Source organism: Apostichopus japonicus, chromosome 6 (assembly GCF_037975245.1).
Source record: "Apostichopus japonicus isolate 1M-3 chromosome 6, ASM3797524v1, whole genome shotgun sequence".
Lineage (NCBI taxonomy): Eukaryota > Metazoa > Echinodermata > Holothuroidea > Aspidochirotida > Stichopodidae > Apostichopus > Apostichopus japonicus.
The window spans coordinates 15,214,667-15,230,000 of record NC_092566.1 but is presented as its reverse complement, the minus strand read 5'-3'; the positions used below and the strand labels follow the sequence as shown (position 1 = coordinate 15,230,000).

Sequence of the window (15,334 nt, the reverse complement as noted above, 5' to 3'; positions counted from 1 at the left end):
ATTATTATTATTATTATTATTATTATTATTATTATTATTATTATTATTATTATTATTATTATTATTATTATTATTATTATGTATGTTAGTTGGAATGGGCATCCTTGATTGTGCTAGTTTCCCCTTTCTAGAGGAAGAGAACACTCCTAGTATAGTGCATAGCCAACTAGCAAACATAATGTAGGGGTGTGCCTACGCTGGGCGGCACTGGGCGGCCCCGCCCAGCACTAAAAATTACCGCCCAGCACTGTCTTAAAAAAATCGTTGATCCCGCCCAGCACTATTTTCATCTAAAATCCCGACATTCCTAACAATATATTCAACATAAATTGGGCCTAACCTATATGCCAAAGTCATACAGACTAATAACGCATCAGTTACCTATACGAGAAACATTACTTACGGATCTCAATCGGTCCCTTGTAAAATCTCTTTGAAACAAACTATATCATAACTTTTACCAGGTACGTAATATATTTCACTCAAAAAAAATTAAAAAATGTAAATTGTTAGCAAAACTATAGTACTTGTGTATGTGCTAAAGAAGCTACACAAGTGCCGCATTTGGCATCTAAGCACCTTCAAAAATCAAAAATCCCCAGGACGGCGATCAGTATACCCGGCACTCAGGAAGTCCTGGGCACATCCCTGATAATGGTTTTTATTAAACGCTAAAGTGTACTCTCTCTCTTCACCTCTCCCTCTTTTCACCTCTCGTCTCTCTTTTCTTTGCTTCTCCCCTCTTTGTCGATGTCCCACCCCTCCCACTTTCATCCAACCTCGCCCCTTTGCCTTCACTGTTTCTCTCGATCTTCCATTGTCCCCCACCCTATTCCACCTAGCCTTGCTGTCCCCTTTTATCCCTCATCATTACCAAGTTTCCTGGATCCCCGTCGATTACACCAACCCCCTCCCCCTCCCACTCCCCTTCCCCCTTCACACCACACAGACTTGTACAACCCGCACATGACGTTATTGAGCCTTGTACTATTTTTTTTTTGGAGGGGGGGTATTTACAAGCCGCCACATTAATACTCCAGATACCGACATAAACATATATGTGCTTTACATTTTCCAGCAAACTATTTTCTCATTGACGCGCTGAATTAAAAATAATTCGATCTAACCACACATTATACGATATTTATTATTACAGCTGCCCCGATGGAGGACGAAACTTTCGACGATGCCCTCGTTCGCCGAGGATTTTTGAAGAATCTGTTTCATCGGTTCCATCATAAACCAGGAAAGAGGGACTTCGCTGGAGACGATGGGGAGGACAAAGATGCTTTGCTTGATGACTTAGAGGAGAAAATGGCTGCGTTGAATCCAGAGGGATTTGACGAACTAACCCCAGAAGAGAAAAGCTGGTGGCACTCACTGGCGCACCATGCAGCCAACGCTGCCTTAAGTTACCTTGGTAAATAAATCATCACAAGGAAAAGGAGAAATGTAATTGATTTCGAGACTGCGGGTCGTACCACTGAGCTACAGACAATACAAAACGTGCGCTGTACTCACTGTAGTTAGTTTATTTTTTCCTTGTGTCTTAATAGTTAGTATAGTGCTGGATTGATTTGATATGATACATTATAAAATAGAGATACAATCTCTTGTTTTTGTCCAATGAATATATCAAATTCAACATGAAATACTTTATGTGTCCTATTTCAAAGAATTGTTGTTTCTTATTGTTTTGTTTTGCTTCCATAAAATATGCAGTCTTAAAGGCATATTTTCTGATTCTTAGAATTACTCACTGTTCTTTTGTTCTTGACGGCATCGCCGCCCCAGGGGCTTGTGCAACGAGGGGGGGGGTTCATAGGGCCGTACGACCTGGGAAGAATAAGACCAATACTATGGGTGTACACCCCCCCCCCCTCCCCTCTCTTACGACCTCACACAAAGTATTTTATAAGCACAATCATAATTTGTGGTCTTAATATAGCTCAAAATGCACCATTTGAAGTCTAAACTTTTATTTTGTTACCCTTCCCTAAAGGTTCCATGCCCCAACGTAAATCAGTCGTAAGGGGGCGGTGGCGGGGTGATATTATAATTTGGCCACCATCTTTGAAGTACTGTGAACGCCACTTCGATGCACCCCCCCCCTTTCCACATCCACACCGCCCATTGCTGTTATAATTGACAGAGGAAACTTCAATAAACTAATTCACTAAACCTTATCAGTATTTGGCCCTAAACTACTAAAAATGAAAAAAATCTTAAAGTTTATACATTTGTAATACAAATGTCGGTTTTAATCTCCAAGTTGTTTGTCCAAACGTAATATGAGTGTTAAATGAGACAATAAATGGTCTCAATGAGGCAAGAAATAAAAAAATTTGAAGATTGGCAGCGAAATGCCTTTTGAAGTTATAGCATGAGTGGCCTTGATTATATGACTTACTAGCATATTTGAGGTCAATACTGATCAACTTTAACATAGACAGAGAAAAGGCTTGTTTGCGTAAAAATGACTGGCTTCATTTCTTAGCAAAAAAAAACACGATGTCACGTGATTTAGTTGGATTTAGTATCCTATAAATCCTCGTTCATTAAGGTCAATCCCCCTACCTAACTCAGTCGGGGAAATCTGTAGTCACCCACCCTCCCCGCAACCCCAACCTTTGAAATCCTGTGCACGTCACTGTCCCAGGCGACGCAAAAAAAGACGAATTCCAGTCTAGCAGATAGTCGAACTAGTGAAACGGACACGACAATGAAGTCTTAGTTTGTAACAATGCAACCTTATGCTTATATATGATTTTATTGTTGAATGGATTTTATTTTAACATTCCTTTCCACGCATTGGCTGTTCCGTGTGTAAATACAGAGAGGGAGGGAGGGCAATGGGGCGGTTTGGAGGGGTGGAGGTGTATCGAAGTGACGTGCACAGTACTTCAAAGGTGGTGTCCAAATTATCATCTTCCCGCCCCTCCGACTGATGCACGTTGGGGCATGGAACCTTTAAGGAAGTGTAGAAAAATAAAAGTTTAGACTTCAAATGGTGCATTTTGAGGTATATTAAGACCACAAATTATGATTGTGTTTATAAAATACTTTGTGTGAGGTCGAAAGGGAGGGGAGGGGTGGGGGAGTGTACACCCGCAGTATTGGTCTTATTCTTCCCAGGTCGTATGTAATTTTTTCTAATGTTCAAAACCAGTTAACCTACCGTTACACCGACGGTAACAGAGGCAAATGAATAACCAATGGGTAGTAGGCTACCCTTATGACGTATCAGTGTGACTTTTAGCATAGCCATTTAAGAATAAGGTCAATCATGACTCCACCAAAATTGTAATCAGAAAAATCAAAGACTGTACAAACAGGATGATGAAAAATTGTTACCGAGCAATTAGAAATTTTGACATCGGCTACAGCAGAGATATGGAGTGGCGAAGTCTTGCACGAGATGTCCCAAGAAACAGCCCAACAGTTGTTGCTCCCTTTGGAGGACGAAATAAATAGAAATGAACAAATCAAACGGTACATGTTGTTGCTTGAACCTGCAATCATTATATTGAGTCTATAAGTAAATTGAGCAAGTCACAATATTTAGTTTGCGTAAGAATGGCTAAAAAGCGACATTTAGAAGTAAATGTCGTTTTTTTTTCATGATTATCGTTACAAAACTTAAAGTTGTTCTAGGTTCAAATCCTTAAAATATTTAAAGTGTATGATGAAGTTTTTATACCAAATACTTCCCAAATGCAGCTGATACAAGATCTTGCTTGTAAACTACAATCTTTGCACTTTTACATCACAGAAAAGGTGATTAATTTGGTAAATGAAGGAAATTGGTTCGCTTCAAAATGCAACTATATGCTGGCTATTAATTTATTCTTGATTAACATTTAGCATATAGCATATTGAATTATCATGTTATGTAAGATAAAATATGGTCAATTCGCTGTACAATAAATTATCACAAAGTGTAAGGCTATCCGTAAGTAGAGGTAAAAACATGTCCTTTCCCCTTGGCTAACTAATTTATAGTACTTCAGTATATTCGGAAATATACCAAAGCTTCACTTGACATTTGACAAAGGTTAGATGTATACACGGGATGTTATTATTTCCTTCCTGGTTGATGCTTCACTAAATAATAAAAGCGTCGTGAAGGATCATCATTCATTTATAATTTTATAAATCTAAAATCTAGAAGGAAGTACGATGGCCTTTCACATATTGATAACTGTAAAATATTCAATAGATACCCGAGGAGATTTCACCATCGTCATCATCATCATCATCATCATCATCATCATCATCATCATCATCATCATCATCATCATCATCATCATCATCATCATCATCATCATCATCATCATCATCATCATCATCATCATCATCATCATCATCATCATCATCATCATCATCATCGTCATCATCGTCATCATCGTCATCATCGTCATCATCGTCATCATCGTCATCATCGTCATCATCGTCATCATCGTCATCATCGTCATCATCGTCATCATCGTCATCATCGTCATCATCGTCATCATCGTCATCATCGTCATCATCGTCATCATCGTCATCATCGTCATCATCATTATTATCATTATTATTATTAATAATAAATTTAAGTGTGAGATGTGGTATAACAATGATGGAACTGTATTGTTTTTATGTCATATACACGAGATGAATTCGGTCGAGAATTGGACATATGTTCAGGTGGGCCTAGATTTTTCTATGGGCATACACTGGTTGTATTCTAGGCCACACACCACAACCCGAATCATCGAGTCCACGTTGCGATCTTGGTGCTCGTCTTTTGCACTGTAGCAATCGTTGGTAAGTCTTTATATGTGTGGTGGGCTCTGTGTGTGTCCACGCACCTGTTTTATATTCTGATTGAAGACTTTAACAAAGGAATACCAAGTCCACATACATCATTTGAAAAGAATCATCATGTCCCCCGAAAAAACTCTATTGTTAAGGGGTATTAACGTTAGGTTAAGTGGTTTTGAACATTGGAAAAAATTCTAAAGATAAATATCCTCTTAAATAATACTGCATAACTTGAAACGTCCCTTTCTCGATATAATGAGCTGCAATCTTATTGATTTCAGTATTGGAAAATATGGAAAAATGTATTAAAGTCAGTAAAGAAGATAACTGTTTTAACAAGTTTCCACTATGCCTGTACTATCTGGCATACCCGTTTGATATTTCTCTTACAACTTCACCCATTTCGAGATGAGGTAAACATTTACCCAACCATTGCTTAACTAACTGGTGATTGAGTATCGTAAACTCGTAATTATCATATACCGCAATATTTGGGTATTGTGGTATAGGAAAATACGGTTTTGGCACATTTCCGTGTATATGGATTCATGTTATAAACTGTTTCTCCTTAGCAAGTATTACCATATATGTTAGTGCGTGTGTGTGTGGACGTATGTATATGTATGTTAGTTGGAATGGGCATCCTTGATTGTGCCGGTTTCTCCTTTCTAGAGGAAGAGAACACTCCTAGTATAGTGCATAGCCAACTAGCAAACATAATGTATAGGGATGTGCCTACGCTGGGCGGCACTGGGCGGCCCCGCCCAGCACTAAAAATCACCGCCCAGCACTGTTTTTAAAGAAATCGTTTATCCCGCCCAGCACTATTTTCATCTAAAATCACGACATTCCTAACAAAATATTCAACATAAATTGAGCCTAGCCTATATGCCAAAGTCATACAGACTAATAATGCATCAGTTACCCATGCGAGAAACATTACTAACGGCTCTCAATCGGTCCCTTGTAAAATCTCTTTGAAACAAACTATATCATAACTTTTACCAGGTACGTAATATATTTCACTAAAAAAAAATTAAAAAATGTAAATTGTTAGCAAAACTATATAGTACTTGTGTATGTGCTTAACAAGCTACACTGGTGCCAGCATTTGGCATCTGAGCACCTTCAAAAATCGAAAAATTTCTCAAAGGGGAGGGGGACCCCCTTAGACCCCTCCCCCGGGACGGCGATCAGTATACCCGGCACTCAGGAAGTCCTGGGCACATCCCTGATAATGGTTTTTATTAAACGCTAAAGTGTACTCTCTCTCCACCTCTCCCTCTTTCCACCTCTCGTCTCTGTTTCCTTTGCTTCTCCCCTCTTTGTCGATGTCCCACCCCTCCCACTTTCATCCAACCTCGCCCCTTTGCCTTCACTGTTTCTCTCGATCTTCCATTGTCCCCACCCTATTCCACCTAGCCTTGAAGGTCCCCTTTTATCCCTCATCATCACCTCCTGGAGCCCCCTCGTCGATTACACCAACCCCCTCCCCCTCCCCTCCCCTTCCCCCCACACACCACACAGACATTCACAACCCGCACATGACGTTATTGAGCCTTGTACTATTTGGGGGGGAGGGGTTTATTTACAAGCCGCCACATTAATACTCCAGATACCGACATAAACATATATGTGCTTTACATTTTCCAGCAAACTATTTTCTCATTGGCGCGCTGAATTAAAAATAATTCGATCTAATTATACGATTATACGATATTTATTATTACAGCTGCCCCGATGGAGGACGAAACTTTCGACGATGCTCTCGTTCGCCGAGGATTTTTGAAGCATCTGTTTCATCGTTTCCATGGTAAACCAGCAGCAAATGAGCCAGGAAAGAGGGACTTCGCTGGAGACGATGGGGAGGACGAATATGCTTTGCTTGATGACTTAGAAGAGAAAATGGCTGCGTTGAATCCAGAGGAGAGGTTTGACTGGAAGGGCTTTGCCTCACATGTTGGTAAACATGTTGCTCAACACCTTACAAGTCACTTAAAAGAGAGAGATTTGGCGGAGGAAGGGGATGCCGAACCAGAGGGATTTGACGAACTAACCCCAGAAGAGAAAGGCTGGTGGCACTCCGTGGCGCACCATGCAGCCCACGCTGCCATAGATCATTACATTGGTAAATAAATCATCACAAGGAAAAGGAGAAATGTAATTGATTTCGAGACTGCGGGTCGTACCACTGAGCTACAGACAATACAAAACGTGCGCTGTACTCACTGTAGTTAGTTTATTTTTTCCTTGTGTCTTAATAGTTAGTATAGTGCTGGATTGATTTGATATGATACATTATAAAATAGAGGTACGATCTCTTGTTTTTGTCCAATGAATATATCAAATTCAACATGAAATACTTTATGTGTCCTATTTCGAAGAATTGTTGTTTCTTATTGTTTTGTTTTGCTTCCATAAAATATGCAGTCTTAAAGGCATATTTTCTGAGTCTTAGAATTACTCACTGTTCTTTTGTTCTTAACGGCATCGCCGCCCCAGGGGCTTGTGCAACAGGGGGGGGGGATCAGAGGGCCGTACGACCTGGGAAGAATAAGACCAATACTACGGGTGTACACCCCTCCCCTCCCTTTCGACCTCACACAAAATATTTTATAAGCACAATCATAATTTGTGGTCTTAATATACATATGCACCATATGAAGTCTAAACTTTTATTTTGTTACCCTTCCCTAAAGGTTCCATGCCCCAACGTAAATCAGTCGTAAGGGGGCGGGGGGCGGGGTGATATTATAATTTGGCCACCACCTTCGAAGTACTGTGAACGCCACTTCGATGCACCCCCCCCCCCCATCCACACCGCCCATTGCTGTTATAATTGACAGAGGAAACTTCAATAAACTAATTCACTAAACCTTATCAGTATTTGGCCCTTAACTACTAAAAATAAGAAAAAATCTTAAAGTTCATACATTTGTAATACAAATATCGGTTTTTAATCTCCAAGTTTTTTTTTCCAGACGTTATATGAGTGTTATATGAGACAATAAATGGTCTCAATGAGGCAAGAAATAAAAAAAAAACGTTAAAGATTGGCAGCGAAATGCCTTTTGAAGTTAAAGCATGAGTGGCCTTGATTATATGACTTACTAGCATATTTGAGGTCAATACTGATCAACTTTAACATCGACAGAGAAAAGGTTTGTTTGCGTCAAAATGACTGGCTTCATTTCTTAGCGAAAAAACACGATGTAACGTGATTTAGTTGGATTTAGTATCCTATAAATCCTCGTTCATTTAGGTCAATCCCCCTACTTAACTCAGTCGTGGAAATCTGTAATCACCCACCCTCCCCGCAACCCTAACCTTTGAAATCCTGTGCACGTCACTGTCCCAGGCGACGCAAAAAAAGACGAATTCCAGTCTAGCAGATAGTCGAACTAGTGAAACGGACACGACAATGAAGTCTTAGTTTGTAACAATGCAACCTTATGCTTATATATGTTTTTATTGTTGAATGGATTTTATTTTAACATTCCTTTCCACGCATTGGCTGTTCCGTGTGTAAATACAGAGAGGGAGAGAGGGCAATGTGGCGGTGTGGAGGGGGGGGGTGCATCGAAGTGATGTGCACAGTACTTCAAATGTGGTGTCCATATTATCATCTCCGCCCCCCCCCCCCACCGCCCCCTCCGACTGATTCACGTTGGGGCATGGAACCTTTAAGGAAGGGTAGAAAAATGAAAGTTTAGACTTCAAATGGTGCATTTTGAGGTATATTAAGACCACAAATTATGATTGTGTTTATGAAATACTTTGTGTGAGGTCGAAAAGGAAGGGGGGTAGGGGGGGGGGAGTGTACACCCACAGTATTGGTCTTATTCTTCCCAGGTCGTATGTAATTTATTCCAATGTTCAAAACCACTTAACCTACCCTTACACCGACGGTAACAGAGGCAAATGAATAACCAATGGGTAGTACCCTTATGACGTATCAGTGTGACTTTTAGCATAGCCATTTAAGAATAAGGTCAATCATGACTCCACCAAAATTGTAATCAGAAAATCAAAGACTGTACAAACAGGATGATAAAAAATTGTTACCGAGCAATTAGAAATGTTGACATCGGTTAGAGCAGAAATATGGAGTTTTGGAACATCTTTGGTGGCGAAGTCTTGCACGATATGTCACAAGAAACAGCCCAACATTTATTGCTCCCTTTTGGGGACGAATTCAATAGAAATGAACAATTTCAAACGGTACATGTTATTGTTTGAACCTTCAATCATTATATTGAGTCTATAAGTAAATGTAGCAAGTCACAATATTTAGTTTGCGTAAGAATGGCTAAAAAGCGACATTTAGAAGTAAATGTCGTTTTTTTTCATGATTATCGTTACAAGACTTAAAGTTGTTCTAGGTTCAAATCCTTAAATATTTAAAGTGTATAATGAAGTTTTTACACCAAATACTTCCCAAATGCAGCTGATACAAGATCTTGCTTGTAAACTACAATCTTTGCACTTTTACATCACAGAAAAGGTGATTAATTTGGTAAATGAAGGAAATTGGTTCGCTTCAAAATGCAACTATATGCTGGCTATTAATTTATTCTTGATTAACATTTAGCATATTGAATTAAAGATATATTATCATGTTATGTAAGATAAATTATGGTCACGGTCAATTTGCTGTACAATAAATTATCACAAAGTGTAAGGTTATCCGTAAGTAGAGGTAAAAACATGTCCTTTCCCCTTGGCTAACTAATTTATAGTACTTCAGTATATTCGGAAATATACCTAAGCTTCACTTGACATTTGACAAAGTTAGAGGTATACACAGGATGTAATTATTTCCTTCCTGGTTAATGCTTCACCAAATAATAAATCCGTCGTGAAGGATCATGATTCATTTATAATTTTATAAATCTAAATTCTAGAAGGAAGTACGATGGCCTTTCACATATTGATAACTGTAAATATTCAATAGATAGCCGAGGAGATTTCACCATCATCACCATCATCACCATCATCATCATCATCATCATCATCATCATCATCATCATCATCATCATCATCATCATCATCATCATCATCATCATCATCATCATCATCATCATCATCATCATCATCATCATCATCATCATCATCATCATCATCATCATCATTATCATTATTATTAAAATTAATTTAAGTGTGAGATGTGGTATAACAACGATGGAACTAAATTTGTTTTATGTCATATACACGAGATTAAATCGGTCGAGAAGTGGATTATATGTTCAGGGTGGCCTCGATTTTTGTATGGGCATATATACACTGGTTGTATTCTAGGCCACATATATGTATGTATATGTATATATATATATATATATATATATATATATATATATATATATATATATATATATATATATATATACGAGTTGGGTCTGGGTTTTCACCAGGCTACTTTTCTCATATACTTTTTACTGCTTCAGTGAATTAAATTTAGTTTTGTAGATCCTAGCGGGTGGCCCAGATGGGAAATTGAAAAGTTTGGTATGATTTGTCCAAAACTATATGAATTGCAATATTTCATCAACATTTCTAAAAATTAATAATTTAATTGCCTGCCACTTCCTTTGCTAATATGATATAGTGACAGTGGCCCACCCCTCAGCCATTTTACAACATGTGGGGGTGGGGCGGCTGCCCCTCTGCTCCCCTGTTACTACGCTAAAGAATATCACAGACTGGTACGGTCATGAACTTGGCATGTCGTACAAGCCTCCTTTCACCAATATTTATGTACTCCCCTAGATTCTTTCAAATTTATTTCCATCCTTCAAGTTTATACCAACTATTGTTCTGATTTATCGTACCCGCTCCTTTGACAGACATTTCCAAATAGATGGCATTCAAAGTTTTGCCCCTTTAGATTCTTTCAAATTTCCCTTTGAGACTTCCTTTCCCTTTGTACACAATTGGCGATAAAACAAATAAATGAATTAAAATTTCTTTTATCCTTCAAGCTAGTACCGACTATATTTGGTTCTAATTTATCGTACCTGCTCCTTTGACTGACATTTCGCAATTCAATGGCTTTCAAAGTCTCGCCCCTTTTCCATAAAAAGAGGTCATTGGATGTTCTCTTCTTCACCATTTGCTCTTTGAAGACTGTTTCAAACATTTTCGAGATTTCGAAGTTACTATCATCGAGACAAACTAAACATGGCAGTTCTTTATGGGTTCATGTTATAAACTGTTTCTCCTAAGCAAGTATTACCATATATGTTAGTGCGTGTGTGTGTGGACGAATGTATATGTATGTTAGTTGGAATGGGCATCCTTGATTGTGCCAGTTTCTCCTTTCTAGAGGAAGAGAACACTCCTAGTATAGTGCATAGCCAACTAGTAAACATAACGTGTAGGGATGTGCCTACGCTGGGTGGCACTGGGCGGCACTTGGCGGCACTGGGCGGCACTGGGCGGCACTGGGCGGCCCCGCCCAGCACTAAATATTACCGCCCAGAACTGTCTTAAAACAATCGTTTATATACCGCCCAGCACTATTTTCATCTAAAATCCCGACATTCCTAACAATATATTCAACATAAATTGGGCCTAGCCTATATGCCAAAGTCATACTGACTAATACTGCATCAGTTACCCATGCAAGAAACATGACTTACGGCTCTCAATCGGTCCCTTGTAAAAATCTCTTTGAAACAAACTATATCATAACTTTTACCAGGTACGTAATATATTTCACTAAAAAAGTTTTTAAAAATGTAAATTGTTAGCAAACTATAGTACTTGTGTATGTGCTTGACAAGCTACACAAGTGCCAGCTTTTGGCATCTGAGCACCTTCATAAATCGAAAAATTTCTCAAAGGGGAGGGGGACACACCCTCCCACTTAGACCCCTTCCCCAGGACGGCGATCAGTATACCCGGCACTCAGGAAGTCCTGGGCACATCCCTGATAATGGTTTTTATTAAACGCTAAAGTGTACTCTCTCTCTTCACCTCTCCCTCTTTTCACCTCTCGTCTCTCTTTCCTTTGCTTCTCCCCTCTTTGTCGATGTCCCACCCCTCCCACTTTCATCCAACCTCGCCCCTTTGCCTTCACTGTTTCTCTCGATCTTCCATTGTCCCCCACCCTATTCCACCTAGCCTTGCTGTCCCCTTTTATCCCTCATCATCACCAAGTCTCCTGGGTTCCCGTCGATTACACCAACCCCCTCCCCCTCCCACTCCCCTTCCCCCCTTCACACCACACAGACATTCACAACCCGCACATGACGTTATTGAGCCTTGTATACTATTTTTTTTTGGGGGGGAGGGGTTTATTTACAAGCCGCCACATTAATACTCCAGATACCGACATAAACATATATGTGCTTTACATTTTCCAGCAAACTATTTTCTCATTGGCGCGCTGAATTAAAAATAATTCGATCTAACCACACATTATACGATATTTATTATTACAGCTACCCCGATGGAGGACGAAACTTTCGACGATGCTCTCGTTCGCCGAGGATTTTTGAAGCATCTGTTTCATCGTTTCCATGGTAAACCAGCAGCAAATGAGCCAGGAAAGAGGGACTTCGCTGGAGACGATGGGGAGGACAAAGATGCTTTGCTTGATGACTTAGAGGAGAAAATGGCTGCGTTGAATCCAGAGGGATTTGACGAACTAACCCCAGAAGAGAAAAGCTGGTGGCACTCACTGGCGCACCATGCAGCCAAGGCTGCCTTAGGTTACGCCCTTGGTAAATAAATCATCACAAGGTAAAGGAGAAATGTAATTGATTTCGAGACTGCGGGTCGTACCACTGAGCTACAGACAATACAAAACGTGCGCTGTACTCACTGTAGTTAGTTTATTTTTTCCTTGTGTCTTAATAGTTAGTATAGTGCTGGATTGATTTAATATGATACATTATAAAATAGAGATACAATCTCTTGTTTTTTCCAATGAATATATCAAATTCAACATGAAATACTTTATGTGTCCTATTTCGAAGAATTGTTGTTTCTTATTGTTTTGTTTTGCTTCCCTAAAATATGCAGTCTTAAATGCATATTTTCTGAGTCTTAGAATTACTCACTGTTCTTTGTTCTTGACGGCAACTCCGCCCCAGGGGCTTGCGCAACGGGGGGAGGGGGGGATCAGATGGCTATACGACATGGGAAGAATAAGACCAATACTACGGCTGTACACCCCCCTCCCCTCCCTTTCGACCTCACACAAAGTATTTTATAAGCACAATCATAATTTGTGGTCTTAATATAGCTCAAAATGCACCACTTGAAGTCTAAACTTTTATTTTGTTACCCTTCCTAACGGTTCCATTCCCCAACGTAAATCAGTCGTAAGGTGACGCGGGCGGGGTTATATTATAATTTTGCCACCACCTTCGAAGTACTGTGAACGCCACTTCGATGCACCCCCCCCCCACCCACATCCACACCACCCATTGCTGTTATAATTGACAGAGGAAACTTCAATAAACTAATCCACTAAACCTTGTCAGTATTTAGCCCTTAACTACTAAAAATAAACAAAATTTAAAAAGTTGATACATTTGTAATACCAATGTTGGTTTTAATCTCCAAGTTTTTTTCCAGACGTAATATGAGTGTTAAATGAGACAACAAATGGTCTCAATGAGGCAACAAATCAGAAAACGTTAAAGATTGACAGCGAAATGCCTTTTGAAGTTATAGCATGAGTGGCCTTGATTATATGACTTACTAGCATATTTGAGGTCAATACTGATCAACTTTAACATCGACAGAGAAAAGGCTTGTTTGCGTCAAAATGACTGGCTTCATTTCTTAGCGAAAAACACACGATGTCACGTGATTTAGTTGGATTTAGTATCCTATAAATCCTCGTTCATTAAGGTCAATCCCCCTACCTAACTCAGTCGGGGAAATCTGTAATCACCCACCCTCCCCGCAACCATAACCTTTGAAATCCTTTGCAAGTCACTGTCCCAGGCGAGGCAAAAAAAGACGAATTCCAGTCTAGCAGATAGTCGAACTAGTGAAACGGACACGACAATGAAGTCTTAGTTTGTAACAATGCAACCTTATGCATATATATGTTTTTATTGTTGAATGGATTTTATTTTAACATTCCTTTACACGCATTGGCTGTTCCGTGTGTAAATACAGAGAGGGAGAGAGGGCTAGGTGGCGGTGTGGAGGGGGTGGGGTGCATCGAAGTGACGTGCACAGTACTTCAAAGGTGGTGTCCATATTATCATCTCCGCCCCCCCCCCCACCGCCCCCTCCGACTGATTCACGTTGGGGCATGGAACCTTTAAAGAAGGGTAGAAAAATAAAAGTTTAGACTTCAAATGGTGCATTTTGAGGTAAATTAAGACCACAAATTATGATTGTGTTTATGAAATACTTTGTGTGAGGTCGAAAAGGAGGGGAGGGGTGGGGAGGGGGGAGTGTACACCCGCAGTATTGGTCTTATTCTTCCCAGGTCGTATGTAATTTATTCCAGTGTTCAAAACCACTTAACCTACCCTTACACCGACGGTAACAGAGGCAAATGAATAACCAATGGGTAGTTCCCTTATGACGTATCAGTGTGACTTTTAGCATAGCCATTTAAGAATAAGGTCAATTATGACTCCACCAAAATTGTAATCAGAAAATCAAAGACTGTACAAACAGGATGATAATAAAATTGTTACCGAGCAATTAGAAATGTTGACATCGGTTAGAGCAGAGATATGGAGTTTTGGAACATCTTTGTTGGCGAAGTCTTGCACGAGATGTCACAAGAAACAGCCACAACAATTTTCGCTCCCTTTGGAGGACGAAATAAATGGAAATGAACAAATCAAACGGTACATGTTGTTGCTTGGACCTGCAATCATTATATTGAGTCTATAATTAAATGTAGCAAGTCACAATATTTAGTTTGCGTAAGAATGGCTAAAAAGCGACATTTAGAAGTAAATGTCGTTTTTTTTTTTCATGATTATCGTTACAAGACTTAAAGTTGTTCTAGGTTCAAATCCTTAAAATATTTAAAGTGTATGATGAAGTTTTTATACCAAATACTTCCCAAATGCAGCTCATACAAGATCTTGCTTGTAAACTAGATACAATCTTTGCACTTTTACATCACAGAAAAGGTGATTAATTTGGTAAATGAAGGAAATTGATTCGCTTCAAAATGCAACTATATGCTGGCTATTAATTTATTCTTGATTAACATTTAGCATATTGAATTAAAGATATATTATCATGTGATGTAAGATAAAATATGGTCACGGTCAAATTGCTGTACAATAAATTATCACAAAGTGTAAGGTTATCCGTAAGTAGAGGTAAAAACATGTCCTTTCCCCTTGGCTAACTAATTTATAGTACTTCAGTATATTCTGAAATATACCAAAGCTTCACTTGACATTTGACAAAGTTAGAGGTATACACGGGATGTAATTATTTCCTTCCTGGTGGATGCTTCACCAAATAATAAATCCGTCGTGAAGGGTCATGATTCATTTATAATTTTATATATCTAAAATCTAGAAGGAAGTACGATGGC

General features: G+C 39.3%; 1 protein-coding gene and 1 long non-coding RNA gene across 2 annotated transcripts in view; one reads left to right on the top strand and one right to left on the bottom strand.

Annotated features, from left to right (window-relative positions):
* Positions 1-7,163, top strand: part of LOC139969080 (uncharacterized) — an 8,225-nt gene extending 1,062 nt beyond the window's left edge. The window contains exon 2 of the mRNA XM_071973843.1: positions 6,536-7,163. Within this exon, the coding sequence (XP_071829944.1) occupies positions 6,536-6,939 (404 nt within the window). The 3' untranslated portion in view covers positions 6,940-7,163. The remainder of the gene's footprint in view (positions 1-6,535) is intronic.
* Positions 7,164-14,056: 6,893 nt separating this feature from the next.
* Positions 14,057-15,334, bottom strand: part of LOC139969104 (uncharacterized) — a 37,355-nt gene continuing 36,077 nt past the window's right edge. The window contains exons 3-4 of the long non-coding RNA XR_011793650.1: positions 14,472-14,587; positions 14,057-14,084 (exon numbers count right to left, since the gene is read on the bottom strand). This is a non-coding gene — a long non-coding RNA (uncharacterized lncRNA). The remainder of the gene's footprint in view (positions 14,085-14,471; positions 14,588-15,334) is intronic.